This window comes from Lithobates pipiens, unplaced genomic scaffold (assembly GCF_037356315.1).
Source record: "Lithobates pipiens isolate NorthernLeopardFrog02 unplaced genomic scaffold, aLitPip1_a1.2 Scaffold_18, whole genome shotgun sequence".
NCBI classification, from domain to species: Eukaryota; Metazoa; Chordata; class Amphibia; order Anura; family Ranidae; genus Lithobates; species Lithobates pipiens.
The window spans coordinates 636,003,729-636,018,919 of NW_027507758.1; the positions used below are offsets into that span (position 1 = coordinate 636,003,729).

At 46.5% G+C, this 15,191-nt stretch overlaps 1 protein-coding gene across 1 annotated transcript in view; it reads right to left on the reverse strand.

Annotated features, from left to right (window-relative positions):
* Positions 1-15,191, reverse strand: part of LOC143986893 (uncharacterized) — a 74,014-nt gene that overhangs the window by 10,574 nt on the left and 48,249 nt on the right. The window contains 3 exon segments of the mRNA XM_077485299.1: positions 2,999-3,140; positions 3,236-3,442; positions 3,522-3,782. Of these exon segments, the coding sequence (XP_077341425.1) occupies positions 2,999-3,140; positions 3,236-3,442; positions 3,522-3,782 (610 nt within the window).

Consider the following 15,191-nt stretch of genomic DNA (forward strand, 5'->3'; position numbering starts at 1 on the left):
TTGAACTGTATTTTTTAACCCTCCCTGATGATATTCAGAATAAAAGTATTTGGGGTAGTCTTTTTCCACTGTGGGAGGAACTGCCCCAGTCTTCCCCCCACAGGAACCAAGTCACTGTGACTTAGTGTTTTTTTTAGAAGAGGAAAAAAGATTGCTTCTCTGTTTTCCTCCCACCCACTGTTTTTTAGGGGTTGACTCCTTAGAGGTCTGTCCTTGTGACTGTCCCTGACTTTGTGAACGAAAAAAAAAAGCATTTACCTGGTGCCTTTTTGGTTTTAACAGGAAAGGCCTTCTTGTCCGCAGTACAGTCCAGGACCTTCTCAAGATCCTGCCCGAACAAGAGGTCTCCTTCAAAGACAATGCCACATAACCTCACTTTTTAAGCTGGGTCCCCTTACCAAGACTTCAACCAAAGTGCCCTGTGAGATGCATTTACGAGGGCAGCGGTCCTGGCTGACAATTTGACCGACTCCACAGAGGCATCTGCCATATAACCTGCTGCTTTATGAAGCATAGGAAGGGAATCCAGGATTTCCTTCCTGGAGGTTCCTCCTTCCAAATGCCTTTGCAACTGTTCAAGCCAGACCTCCAAATTGTGAGCCACTATTGTTGTGGCCATTGCAGGTTTTAACTTGGTCATGGTTACTTCCCATGACCTCTTCAGCAGTACCTCCATCCTTTTATCCATGGGTTCCTTGAGGACACCCATGTCCTCAAAGGCGAGGTCTGTTGATTTTGCACACTGGGAAAAGGATGCGTCTACCTTAGGGACCTTGTTCCAGATGCAAGTGGGGTCCTGACTGAAGGGGAATCTCTGCTTCATACTTTTAGGGAAAAAGAGCCTTTTCTCTGGTTCCATACACTCTTTTTTAATAGAATCTACCAGTGTGCTATGAACCGGAAAAATCCTGACTGAATCTTCCTTTAAGTTTTGATACATCCGGTCATGTAAGGACAGGGAGACTGGCTCTTCTTTCATTTCAAGTGTCTCATAAATCACCCCCTGTAAGGCATCAAGCTCCTCGAGTGAGAGCCTGTATCTGGGAGAGCTTGTCCTTTGAGTAGGAATATCTCTGGATGATGCCGTCTCACTTAGGCCATCCAGAGAATCGAATTCCTCTTCCCCTGATTCGTCACCCTCCTCTGGGGTGGAAGCAGGGGGGACTGCGGCTGGTTTTGGGGTCTCAAGGTTCGCTAGCATTGTCTGGATGGATTGCATTTCTTTCTGTACCCCAGAAATCAAATCCTTACAGGCCCCCGTAGCTTCCTTATAGACCAACTTGTCTATGCAGGGTTTACAAAAGAGGTTTAACCCATCCTTCTTTTAATTTATTCATACATGAAGGACATCTCTTCTTCCCCCCGACCTCTCTGGTTCTTTGGGCAGAGCCTAAGACAAGAGAAGGAGAGAAAAAAGGAAGGGAAAACATAGACAAGCTAACGTCAGCGAAAACCTTTAGGAAAAATAGGATGCCTTCACCAAACACCTATGTGCACCCCACCAACCACTAACAGGATTAGCAAGACACGCTAGTCCGCATCCTGTTTTAAAGAGGGAGGGAGGAGAAGCACGCCTGGACCATTTCATAATGCCTTTGAATTGATTAGTCCATCACTCCTCCCCCCTCTCCCCCAGCCCTGTAGGTACAAGACACCTCTGTGTTTGCCTACCTGAGCTGGTTCGGGCTCCACTGCCACTCTCTACTGCATCCATGTCCGTTCGGAATCTTACCTGACCGCCTGGAGGCTTTTCCCTTCGCTTGTGATGCAGAACATTTGTTATGTGGCTGGGGCTTTTTAAAATAGCCGCCAAAGTTCCGGTCGTCCACGCTCGCCGTGCGACCCGGAACCGGAAGCGGATTGCTGGAAGTCCTCTATCCCCCTCCTGCATTCCACAGGCCGGGACTTGATGCCTGTGCCCGCCTCCCCACCTGACTCACGCCAAATCCGAACCTAATTGCCAAGCGGGGGAACGCCAGCCCTCTCTGGGCTTTCAGAAGGAGAACGCCAGTTCGTAGCTGCCATCAACCCGACCGGAGGACCTCAGATGTCCGTTACCTCACAGGTACACAGACCTCCTTCCCCATCTCTTATAGGCTCTTCCACCGTCAGGGGAAAGATCTGATCCAGCCTCCTCCTCTGGTGGAGGAAACACAAAGACTGAAGGGGAAGGGACAGAGGCCGCCCTTTAATGATCTGGATTGTGTTTCTTGCCTCTGGAGGTGGAGCCTATCTTTCTAGTGCTGTCCTGGACAGACGACTAGAGAAAATGGGTGTAACAAAAGAGAATACATATTATGTGTATATATAGCAGTGGGTAGAGGGGAGAGAGCAGAAATCAGGACTATAATGTACAACATATTGTATAAGATACAACAGATAGGACTATATATTATCAGAATTATGTGATGTACAACATAGAGTATATAGTGCAGGGGTCAGGAGTAGGTAATGTACAATATAAATGATATAGTGTAATGGTCAGGACTCATAAAAATTGGTATTCAGCAATCAGTGAAAGCTTAAATGTTTGCAGTTGCAGAGGTCCCACATCGCTGCCTCCCATCTCCTGAGACTGCACTCAGTGACTTGGGTCTGAGACTATACAGACATATCCCTCCACCCGGCACAGACAGCAGACAACAGATCAAGTAGCCTTAGGAGAATTGTTTCCTCAGAGATCTTACTAGACCCAGGCGTGGGGCAGAAGACTCACATCACATACCCCAGTTGCCAAGGTCAAATAACACCTATGGTGAAAATCAACATTTTTCTGCCAGCTGATACTCAAAATCTTCATAAATTCAGTCTAGATAAATAGTGTCTGCAGTGCAGAGAAGGAAGATTATCCTATAGGAATACAGGAATACAGGACGGGGAGCACAGCTCAGGAAAGTGACCAGGGGATTACAGGCTGATATCACCCAGCCCCCGCCCTACTCTGGACCAATCAGTGAGCAGTATGGGTGGAGGAATGTATTTAGTGTTAATGACCCACCTGTTCTGATCTCTGTAGGAGTGTCCTCCTCTATAAATGTCCCCGTTATTCCATCCTCCTCCATAGACTGCTGATCATCCCTCGCATACATCTCTTCTTCTTCTGATTTCACCTCAAATTCTATATCCATTGGATCTCCACTCTAAATCAAGAAAATTAGAGAAAATAACATCTGTAAGATATAAAACATCACATTGTCTCCATGAGTTTATGTTTCATAATCTCCGTCCCACCAACCTTGTAACAGTGGGGGATGGTGTGATCTTCCTGTGTGGAATCCCGGGAATACAGAGGACGGGGACATCTCTCTGGTGGGTTCCTGGTATTTGGTGGCTCCATCATATCCTTGTGTCCTTCTGAAAACTCCTCCATCACTCCATACTCCTCATCCTCCTCTTTATACTCTTCTTTAACAACAATATTATTATCTCTGAGGTTTCCACTCTGAATGTATAATAAAACATTCATTGTAAAAATCATGCTGTGTATAAATCAGAACTACCAATAATTGTCAATCATCTACCTGATGATGGTGGGGGATGGTGTGAACTTTCTGTGTGGAATCCCGGGAATACAGAGGACGGGGACATCTCTCTGGTGGGTTTCTGTAGCTGGATGACTCCACCATGGTGTCCTGGTACAGATCTTTGTGTTCATCCTCCTCTTTTATCTCTTCTTTAACCTCAACTTTAGAATCTCTCAGGTTTCCACTCTGAATATATAATATAAATGACATCAATGGTAACAATGCAGATAATGTACAGATCCTAATGATACTATCAGTGATTGTTCCTCATCTACCTGATGATGGTGGGGGATGGTGTGATCTTCCTGTGTGGAATCCCGGGAATACAGAGGACGGGGACATCTCTCTGGTGGGTTCCCATTACTGGATCCATCTGTAGGAAACACACACACTGACTGAATACATTGTTTCTATGTGTTTATCAGATGATGGGGGATCTAGGTGGAGCCTCCGTACTGCTCTCTCCTTTACAATAAAGTCTCCTCTTACCCGGTGATGTGAGGGGCGGCTGATTGTCCATCATGACGTCCTTGTAGAGATCCTTGTGTCCTTCTAAATACTCCCACTCCTCCATGGAGAAATAGACAGTGACATCCTGACACCTTATAGGAACCTGACACACACAATGATACAGTCACCATCCAGACACATCCCTTGTCTGTTACTGGATAATGTCCCAGAATTCCCAGAATCCTCCTCACCTCTCCTTCATCATCTCTCTGGTGACTTCTAGAATCTTCTTTGTATTTCTCTATTCTATCAGGGAGGGAGGTGGAGGCAATGTGATGGTCATATGATCTCCAGACTTCACAGGAGGAAAACTCTAGAAATGATCAAAATAGTAAAATCAAATGATATTCCCAGAATCCTCCTCACCTCTCAGGTCAAGTCTGTGTTTTAAAAATAGAGATAAGCCAGGTCTCATTTTATTAAAGCCTCCCTTTAGACTGAGGTATAATTTACCTACACAGGGCCTCAAACTCCATAGGTTAAAAGGTTGTCGTAAGCAATTGTGGTGTCATTACATACAACACAAGACAAGCAGTACTACTTTGCTAGTAAAAAAGCCAAGGGTCCACCCACGTCTTAAGAGCATTAGAAAAAAAAAGAGAAAAAAGCCATATTGAGAGACATTGAGAGGAGGAGCTGTGAGGTAAATGTGATGTCATAGGACATATAGACTCTGGATGGAGGGACATTTGGATGGGGAGATTTGAGGGGTTCTCTATATGAGGCTCCTGTGCAGACCAAATCATTGTTCCTGGGTGCGTCCTTCCTCTCCTAAACTGAAGAGCGAACTTTGACCTTTACCATACAGAAATCTGTCAGGAATGTGTGAAAGTAAGCTCTCATGTGATCAGGTGACGTGCGGAGGAACGGAGTGTAAATAGCAGACAATTTTCTCCGGGGCTCCTAATGGTGGGGATGGATTTTGCTGAGTGCTGGTGCCAAGTTTCCACCCCCCAGGATCACTGCAGGTGTGGAGAAAAGCTGTGTAAGAGGATATGGAGGAGAGATGAGGAGGAGATCCAGGAATCAGGATAAAGGTCAGGACAAGCAACAGACGAGCGCATCCAAGAGATGAAGCCGGGGTCACTACACAGAAAATAAATCCAAGGAAACAACAGGCAGGATGAGGAAGAAGGCAGGGTGCCGAAGAAGGGTGCATGAGATATGGTTCAGGGTGCAAAACACAGGACTTGGGGTGCAGGATGTGGGGTGTAGAATGCAGAACATAGGGTGTAGAACATGGGATGCAGGAGAAGGGTGCAGAACACAGGAGATGGGGTGAAGGGTACAGGTCACCAAAGGACATGGGGTGCAGGAGAAGGATGCAGAATGCAGGATATGAGTTAAAGGGTGCAGGTCACTGCAGGAGAAGGGTGCAGAGTGCAGGACAGTAATACAATCCCCCCTCCCCTGTGTCCTCCTGCATGTCCTGTACATCTCCCCAGCAGTGTGTGAGAGCAGAGTGGATGGAGAGGACATCTTGTGTACATAAAGCAGCATGTCCCTCCCTGGCTGGTCTCTTAGCTGGCTGCTTTGCAGGCTTGTCCTGGTTACTCCTGTAAGGACTCTGTAGTCCTGTTTCTCAGCATCTTGTGGGGATCTTTGTGGCAGTGCCGAGGTGGCGCCATGTTGGAGATTCGGTCCCGCTCCTTCCTCTCTGTTCTGCCAGAGGGCTCTGCAGGGACACAGGCAGCTGTGGGTGGAATCAGGAGCCGATGGTGACAGTAATGCAGCCGCGGAAAGGAGAAAGATCGGCAGTGGGAGCTCAGTGAGATGAGTCCTCTCATGCCGCTGTCCTGCCCAGTCCACCTCTGACTTCACAGGTCGGGTGCCATCATCTCCTCCTCCCCTCACCCTCCTGCCTGGCCCCACTCCGAGCCACATTCCTATCTGAATAATGTGTCCGGGTTTGAGGCAGAAACATTATTCAGGCCAACAGTGAGAATGGGCTGACAAGAGCCCAGGGGCCAGGATGCCATTTCTAGTCACCATGGTTACCCGGGATTTATCGAGCCCTGACTTATGGTGGATGTAAACCTGATTCGTGACATTTGAACTGGGCACCTCTATCTGTAGTGTTTACTTTTCAAAGCCCCAAGTCCCGTGTCTTTCTCCTGCTCGGTTCTTCTGTTATCAGCATTATAACTTCTGACAAGCTCTCCGACAACAGAGAAAATTTGTGTCGGGGTGGACGCCTAGAAATAGGAGTAGCAGACAGCTGGTCTATTCACAGCAAAGCTCTGCTCGTTTCTTCCTTCCTCTGCCTATGTGGAGTTGGGGGTGTGTGCCTTTCCTCCAATCAGCTGTGAATTAGAGGTTTATTTCACATGTACATGTATGGCCAGATTTAGAAGGAAGATATATTCATCATCAACTGATCCTCCTGAAGGGGTTAATCTAGGTCTCCACACTATATATGTGTGTATCATCATCTGCTGGAGATAAAAGACATCACAGTGACTATGGAGGAAGAGGACGGACATGACGGGGGGTTACTGGGTGTAAATAGAAAATAAGATCTTATTACGTCCTCTGCTGCCTCTTCCAACAATGTCTCCTCGATACTTCGTAACGTGGAATGTTTGTCTTTACCTGACATCACATCCTGTCTGTATCTGACATCACTTCCTGTCTTCCATAGAGACTTCCTGTCTGGGTAGAAGTGAGATCACCACCTTGTGGAGCTCAGAGGAACTGCGGCCCCGAGAAACATCTCGTAGTGTGAACCCAGCTTTGTGCTGTGTGTGTGTGTATGTACAGTATACATAGTTGCCAACATTGTAAAAAAAAAAAAATCGGGACACTTTTTTGGCAGTAGGTGGAGTTGTGGTATAATTAGGGGGCGGGGCATGCGTTTATAGGTGTGGCATAAGAAAAGGTAAAAAATGCGACATTGTCTCCGCCGGCCGCCGACCTCTAGCGGCCGGCGCCAAAAAAACTGAAAATTCAATTTCCCGGGACAAACCGAATTTCCTGGGACATTTCCCGGGACAAAATTAATTCGGGACAAATGTCCTAATCCCGGAAATGTCCCGGGAAATTCGGGACAGTTGGCAACTATGAGTATGTCCTTATAGATGGGTCATCTCCACTCCCACCAAGGGGGATAGAAATATATTACTGCTCGGGGGGGGAGACATTTTGGCCCCTTTGATTTTGCAGTAAAATTGATGTCAGATTTAGTCATGTAGAACATCTGTTATATGGATACAAAGAGCCCCAGCCGAGAGTAAAGGGTGGAAATGGCTCCTGATCCTCAGATTTGGGCAATTATGTCCCCAATATAAATAGAATAAAACCCGCGCTATGTGTAACAACTCAAATACCTACAGAAATAACTTATACCGGACTGCTGCTGTAACAAAGGTAAGTGTTCCCTTTATCAACTAGAAGAGCATTATGTGTCACAGCGCTGTCCTATTGTGTGTGCACATAAATCATCACAAATACACTACAATATGTGGAGACATTCATATATAAAGTGCTAGGGGCTCAAATAATATTCTCTGCAGATCTACTGCTTCCACTTTACACCTACTTCATTGATCTTATGGTGTTTATCGATAGATTAAAGCGGGGTTCCACCCTAAAGTGGAACTTCCGCTGATCGGAACCCTCCCCCCCTCCGGTGTCACAATTGGCACCTTTCAGGGGGGAGGGGGGTGGAGATACCTGTCAAAGACAGGTATTTACACCCACTTCCGGGCATAGACTCCCGTGGGAGTCTACGCCATTTCCTGTCCTGCCGCGCTGTCTGCTGGGACACACACGGGTCCCAGTGACAGCGCGGAGATTTCCTATTGCGCGGCGCGGCTCACGCATGCGCAGTAGGGAACCGGGAAGTAAAGCCGATTCGCTTCACTTCCTGATTCCCTCACCTAGAATGGTGGCGGCAGCAGCCGAGGGCCAAGCGATCGATCGGCCTCGGCTGCCGGCATCGCTGGAACCCGGGACAGCTGAGTGTCCATTTATTAAAAGTCAGCAGCTGTAGTATTTATAGCTGCTGGCTTTTAATATTTTTTTTGTAGGTGGAATCCCTCTTTAAGTAAACTGATCCATGTGCAAATTCATATAGAACATAAAGTGCTTTGTACTCAAGATGCTGTTCCCTGCAGATCCACTGCTTCCACTTTACACCTACTTCTTTAATGTTATAATATTTTCTGCTATATTAAATAAACTAAAAATCTGTGCAAATTCATGTAATCATACAATATTTTGTACTCAATATAGTGTAGCACTAACCCCCGAAGGAGCTGCTGGTTATTTTTGGGCTTACCGTTACCTTCTGTTCTCCTTGTGGCAAGTCTAGGGGGTATCCCGTGGTAAGTGACCCAGTAACTCGAGACTGACAATAGATCCACTTGAATGGATTTTATTTGCAAAACTCAGTCAATTGAACAGTCTTTCAACTTGGGATCAGAGGGTTGGAAAGGAAGTTCAGGTACTCTTAGTGTCAAAGTCAAAAACGTTAGAGAACTTGCTTGCTTTGACTGCATCCAGAGAATAGCCATTCCCAGCTGGATGATCACTCAGGTTGGACAGTCCTTCTCTCACAAGGCCTAGCAGCCAACAAGGTGCTTACTCAGGAACAAAGTCTTTGTCACAGACGTTGTTGCAGAACACGTAGGGAAACTAAGCTGTAGAACACTTGTAGGATACCTGGATCTTTCAGCCTGCTTGGCGATATCCACAAGACCGGATTCTCTTGGTCACTTCAGCCCTTCCAGGCTCTTGTTAAGAAAACCAACCCATGCGTGATGTTCTTCTAAAGAGTCCTCCCCTGGAATGCTCAAAGTTCAATGGGTCTCTCCCGAACTGGAGACGGCACCCAACCACCTCAGAATCCTCCTTTAGTTTCCTTGCCTTGGACTAGCCAGCCCCAAGGCATCAAAGTCGGGTGGATCCGCACCCCAGGCCATAGCCTTCCTGGAGGCTGGTCAGGAGGACCAGGACCAAGTAGTCAGCACCTCATACTGGACCGGAACCGCCCAAACCACGTGATGTCCGTATCTTAAACACCCTCTCCCAGAGGGCACAGCGAGAGGGCCACTCCCACTGACCTGGTGCCGAAGGAGAGTAACTTAAAGAGGGATTCCACCAAAAAAAATAATATTAAAAGCCAGCAGCTATAAATACTGCAGCTGCTGACTTTTAATAAATGGACACTCACCTGTCCCGGGTTCCAGCGATGCCGGCAGCCGAGGCCGATCGATCGCTCAGCTCTCGGCTGCTGCCGCCACCATTCTAGGTGAGGGAATCAGGAAGTGAAGCGAATCGGCTTCACTTCCCGGTTCCCTACTGCGCATGCGCGAGTCGCGCAGCGCAATAGGAAATCTCCGCGCTGTCACTGGGACCCGTGTGTGTCCCAGCAGACAGCGCGGCAGGGCAGGAAATGGCGTAGACTCCCAAGGGAGTCTATGCCCGGAAGTGGGTGTAAATACCTGTCTTTGACAGGTATCTCCACCCCCCTCCCCCCTGAAAGGTGTCAATTGTGACACCGGAGGGGAGTAGGGATCCGATCAGCAGAGGGGCCACTTTAGGGTGGAATCCCGCTTTAAGCGCCTGACCAGACCATAGTTCCACGCCTGCCACAAGAGACAGCGCCCCCTGTGGCCAGGCTGAACATCTCACAGCCCAGTCAGATTGATACAGAAGTCCAATTTAGGCAAATATGCCCAAACCAAACTGTTGTTTTGGTAAAGTTTAACTTTGAAAAAACGCATAGCGTGTGCTCTTCAGGAACCCGCCGCTACATACTCCCCCTGCTTACTTAGACAATGTCCCCATCATCTGGGAAAGACAGGAAAAAAGAAACCCAGAGCTAACAACTAATCCTATCAAAAAAAAATTTGAGTACCTGAATATTAGGGTGGGAAAGGGAAAAAGGGAAGGAAAACAGCAGTAAAACTTCCACTACCAGAAGAGGAAACCTAATTTTTAATTCAAATTAAATCATCACTTCAGGATTTTCTTGCAATGACTGGTGTGAAGCCAGGCTGGGCTTTCCTTCCAATCTGACAGCGGAACCTGTTGTCCAAAGCACCAACTATGGTCCTTCAAACTGATATGTTGCTTGACCACCAACCAATCACCTGGTTGGATTCTGTGAACACCTGAAACAGAATCTGGGTCGGCAATAAAGTTGTATACCCCTTCATGTACTTTATTTAATGTTCTTTGCAAAATCTGAAAATATTCTAACAGAACTAGAGTGAGAAGCCTGCAACTGTTGGGGAAAATATAGCTCTGTTTTAGGTGGACCTCCAAATAAAATCTCATAGGGGAACAGCCCATGTGGGTGTTTAGGGGTAGTCCATACAAAATATAGGGCTAACGGCAAAGCTTCCAATCCTTTTCCTGAATCTGCTTCATTTTTGCACATCTGTTTTTCAAAATTCCATTTAATCTCTCAAATTTACCACTACTTTGTGGATAAGGTGTATTGAAAGCTTGCTGTATGTGAAGGGCTTCCATTACCTCTTTCATTAACCACTTAAGCCCCAGGCCAATTTGCAGCCAAAGGACCAGGCCCCTTTTTGCAATTCGGCACTGCGTCGCTTTAACTGACAATTGCGCGGTCGTGCGACGTGGCTCCCAAACAAAATTGGTGTCCTTTTTTTCCCACAAATAGAGCCTTCTTTTGGTGGTATTTGATCACCTCTGCGGTTTTTATTTTTTGCGCTATAAACAAAAATAGAGCGACAATTTTTAAAAAAATTCTATATTTTTTACTTTTTGCTATAATAAATATCCCCAAAAAATATATAAAAAAAAATAACATTTTCCCTCAGTTTAGGCTGATACGTATTCTTCTACATATTTTTAGTAAAAAAAAAATCGCAATTAGTGATTATTGATTGGTTTGCGCAAAAGTTATAGCGTTTACAAAATAGGGGATAGTTTTATAGCATTTTTATTAATATTTTTTTTTTTTACTAGTAATGGCGGTGAACAGCGATTTTTATTGTGCCTGCGACATTATGGCAGACACATTGGACATTTTTGGGACCATTGCCATTTATACAGCAATCAATGCTATTTAAATGCATTGATTCCTGTGTAAATGACACTGGCAGTGAAGGAGTTAACCAATAGGGGGCAGTGTAGTGTTATGTTTTTTTTTATTGTAGGGGGTGTGGCCTGGCATGTGACGTCACTGATTGTCATTCCCTATAAAAGGGAAGAGACGATCGGTGACAGCCACACAGGGAAGCACGGGGAGAGGTTTGTTTACACAGACCTCTCCTCGTTCTTCAGCTCTGTGACCCGATCGCGGCCACAGTCACGGAACGCAGGACCGGGTCGGGAGTGCGCCGCCGGCAGCGCGCTACCAACCCAGGGCTGGGCACTTAAAGAATCACGTACCGGTACGTGTTTGTGTCCAGCCGTGCCATTCTGCTGATGTATATCGGCATGAGGTGGTGCTTAAGTGGTTAATTCACCTTGTAAAATGGGTTCCTCTATAACTCAAATGCCCCATACACACGGTCGGATTTTCTGACGGAAAATGTTCGATGGGAGCTTGTTGTCGGAAATTTCCGACTGTGTGTAGGCTCCATCAGCAATTTTCCATCAGAATTTCCGACACACAAAATTTGAGATCTGGATCTCAAATTTTCCGACAACAAAATCTGTTGTCGGAAATTCCGATCGTGTGTACAAAGTTCCACGCATGCTCGGAATCAAGCAGAAGAGCCGAACTGGCTATTGAACTTAATTTTTCTTGGCTCATCGTACGCGTTGTATGTCACCAAGTGCTTGACGTTCGGAATTTCCGACAAGATTTGTGTGACCGTGTGTATGCAAGACAAGATTGAGCCAACATACGTCGGAAAAAAAACATGGATTTTGTTGTCGGAAAATCCATATCTACAAACTATTTCATTCAAATTGGTCTTTGTTGTTGTTTTTGTGTTTGCTTTAGCTACTGGCCAGGCCTCAGGCCAGCTTGAGAACATGTCAACACACACTAGAGCATACTCATAGGTGCCTATTCTGGATATCTGAATGTAGTCTATAAGAATTATTTGGAAAGAGAGATCTGGCTTAGGACAATGCTTTTGGGGAACATGGTCAGGCCTCCCTGCATTGTATGGGCACAAGCGAGACATGAAGCAACAAAACGTGGCAGCAAGTGCACTAAATCCAGGCGCTATCCAATAGCAGTCAGTAAGTGCCACCACCGCGCCCTTAGCAAGATGACTGACGCCATGTGCCAGCTGTGCTAAAACTAAGTACAAACTCCTGGGTAGACACCACCTGTCCTGCTCCTAGGCCCAGCTAATTTTGGGTAGCATTACATTTGATCGACTTCCTCAGGTGCTGGTTCTGCAACTGAATTATAGTTTCTATATCCCACTGCTCTTCAAGGGAATCTTACCTGGGTGACCCCTACATTGGGTATGACTCCAAATTCCATAAGGGCAGCGTCCTTTGCCTCTTGGTCCACTAAAGCATTTCCTCCGGCTATTCTGAAAGGCCTCAAATAGCCACCGTATGAGTTTTGCACGTCTCACTGACTTCCCTGCACTGGTCAGTTTTTGCTTTCCAAATGGGCCCAAAATTGTGAGCTGTTCCAAACGGATATCTGATTCCTGTGATGACATCTGGGGTGTCAGTTCTTCCTGATGTAAAATATTTTCTGTAGTGGTTGCAGCAAATCCCATGTGTGGCCGACCATCATCCGTGTCAAATCTGGACCCATCTACACATAGGTGTGTGTCACAATCTGATAAAGGCTCGTCTTTTCACTGGGGTGACAGAGGTCCTTTCTACCTCCATCAGAGCCGTACAATCATGAGAAAAACTCTCAGATTCTACATCAGTACCGATTGTTGTATCTTCCTCATCACTTATAGGAAGAAGAGTAGCCGGATTTAACCTCTTCTAGCCACACTATAGCTAAGACGGTTACAGTGTGGGCTTACTTTGCCAGGCGGGTGTACATGGATGTCCTATCATGATCGCACTGTGGGGCGCAGGCACCATGTTCATGACCGCAGAGTCCTTCAGACTCAGCTGATCACAGATCGGGGTAAATGGCCAACCAAGTGATTAGCCATGTCCAATGACAGCTGATCACAGTGTAAACACAAGCCGGTTATCAGATTTTCTTTCCTCATATAAACAGTGTAAGGAGAGTAGAAGAGAGATGATAATTGGCTTATCTTAAAAAGACATCTACACCGATTATCAGTAATGTCCCAACAGGGCCCACCAGTGCTGCCAATCAGTGCATTTTCATCAGTGTTACCTATCAGTTCTGCCTATTAGTGCCCACCAGTGCTGCCAATCAGTGCAGTCGCATCAGTGCCATCTCATCAGTGTTACCTTTCAGTTTGGCCTATTAGAGTCCATGAGTGCCACCTATCAGTGCCCACCAGTGATCCCCATCAGTGCAGTCTCATCAGTGCCTCCTCAACAGTGTTGCCTATCAGAGCCACCTATAGTACCAGTGCCGCCTATCAATGCCCATCAGTGCCCCCTCATTAGTGTCCATCAGTGTTCAGTGCAGCCTTATCAGTGTTACCTATCAGTTCTGCCTATCAGAGTCCGTGAGTGCCACCTATCAGTGCCCACCAGCGATGCCCATCAGTGCAGTCTCATCAGTGCCTCCTCATCAGTGTTGCCTATCAGAGCCACCTATAGTACCAGTGCCGCCTATCACTGCCCATCAGTGCCACCTCATTAGTGTCCATCAGTGCTCAGTGCAGCCTTATCAGTGTTACCTATCAGTTCTGCCTATCAGAGTCCATGAGTGCCAACTGTCAGTGCCCACCGGTGCTGCCCATCAGTGCAGTCTCATCAGTACCTCCTCATCAGTGTTACCTATCAGAGCCACCTATCACAGTCCATCAGTGCCACCTATCACTGCCCATCAATGCCACCTCATTAGTGTCCATCAGTCCCATCTCATTAGTGTTACCTATCAGTTCTGCCTATCAGAGTCCATGAGTGCCACCTATCAGTGCCCACCAGTACCCACAGGTGTTGCCCATCAGTGCCTCCTCATCTGTGTTACCTATCACAGTCCATCGGTGCTACCTCAGTAGTGTTCATCAGTCCTGCCTCATCAGTGTTACCTAACAGTTCTGCCTATCAGAGTCCATGAGTGCCACCTATCATTGCCCAGCAGTACCCACCAGTACCCACAGGTGTTGCCCATCAGTGCCTCCTCATCTGTGTTACCTATCACAGTCCATCAGTGCCACCTCATTAGTGTCCATCAGTCCTGCCTCATCAGTGTTACCTATCAGTTCTGCCTATCAGAGTCCATGCATGCCACCTATCAGTGCCCACAGGTGCTTCCCATCAGTGCCTCCTCATCTGTGTTACCTATCAGAGCCACCTATGGTACCAGTGCCGCCTATCAGAGTCCATCAGTGCCACCTCATTAGTGTCCATCAGTGCCGCCTCATCGGTGCATATCAACGAAGGAAAAAAATTACCTGTTTGCAAAATTTGATAACAAACTGTGAATAATATATATATTTTTTTCAAAATCTCAGTTTTTTTTGTTGTTGTTTGTTTAGCAAAAAATAAAAACTCCGGTGGTGATTAAATACCACTAAAAGAAAGTTGTATTTGTGTAAACAAAATATGATACCAATGTCATTTGGGCACAGTGTGAGGCTGGATTCACACCTATGGCATTTCTAGTGCATTTTGCAGGTTTGCACTACAGTCCATTTACCATGGTTTCCTATGGAACACGTTCTGTAGAGCAAATATGCAAAACGCACTAAAAATGCCATAGGTGTGAATCCAGCCTTACAAGACCGAGCAATTTTCAGTTAAAATAGCGCAGTGCTGAATAGCAAAAAACGGCCTGGTCATGAAGGGTGGGGGGGGGGGTAAAATCTTCCAGAGTTGGGTAAAGTATATGTTCCCCCAACATTCCCTCTTCCCGATATGTGGTTGCTGTCCCACATACTGGAATGAAGAAGTCTCCTCCTCGCTTTGTATTGCTTCCTTTGAAACCTCTGGTGATCCTGCCAGTCCCTCTACTTTCCTATTACAAACTGACCACACTAGGCATGAAAATCAAACTGTTTTCTAATGCCATGTACACACGGTCGGACTTTCTGACAGAAAAAGTTGTACGGAATCATTTCATCAGATATTCCGATCGTGTGTGGGCTTCAGCTGACTTTT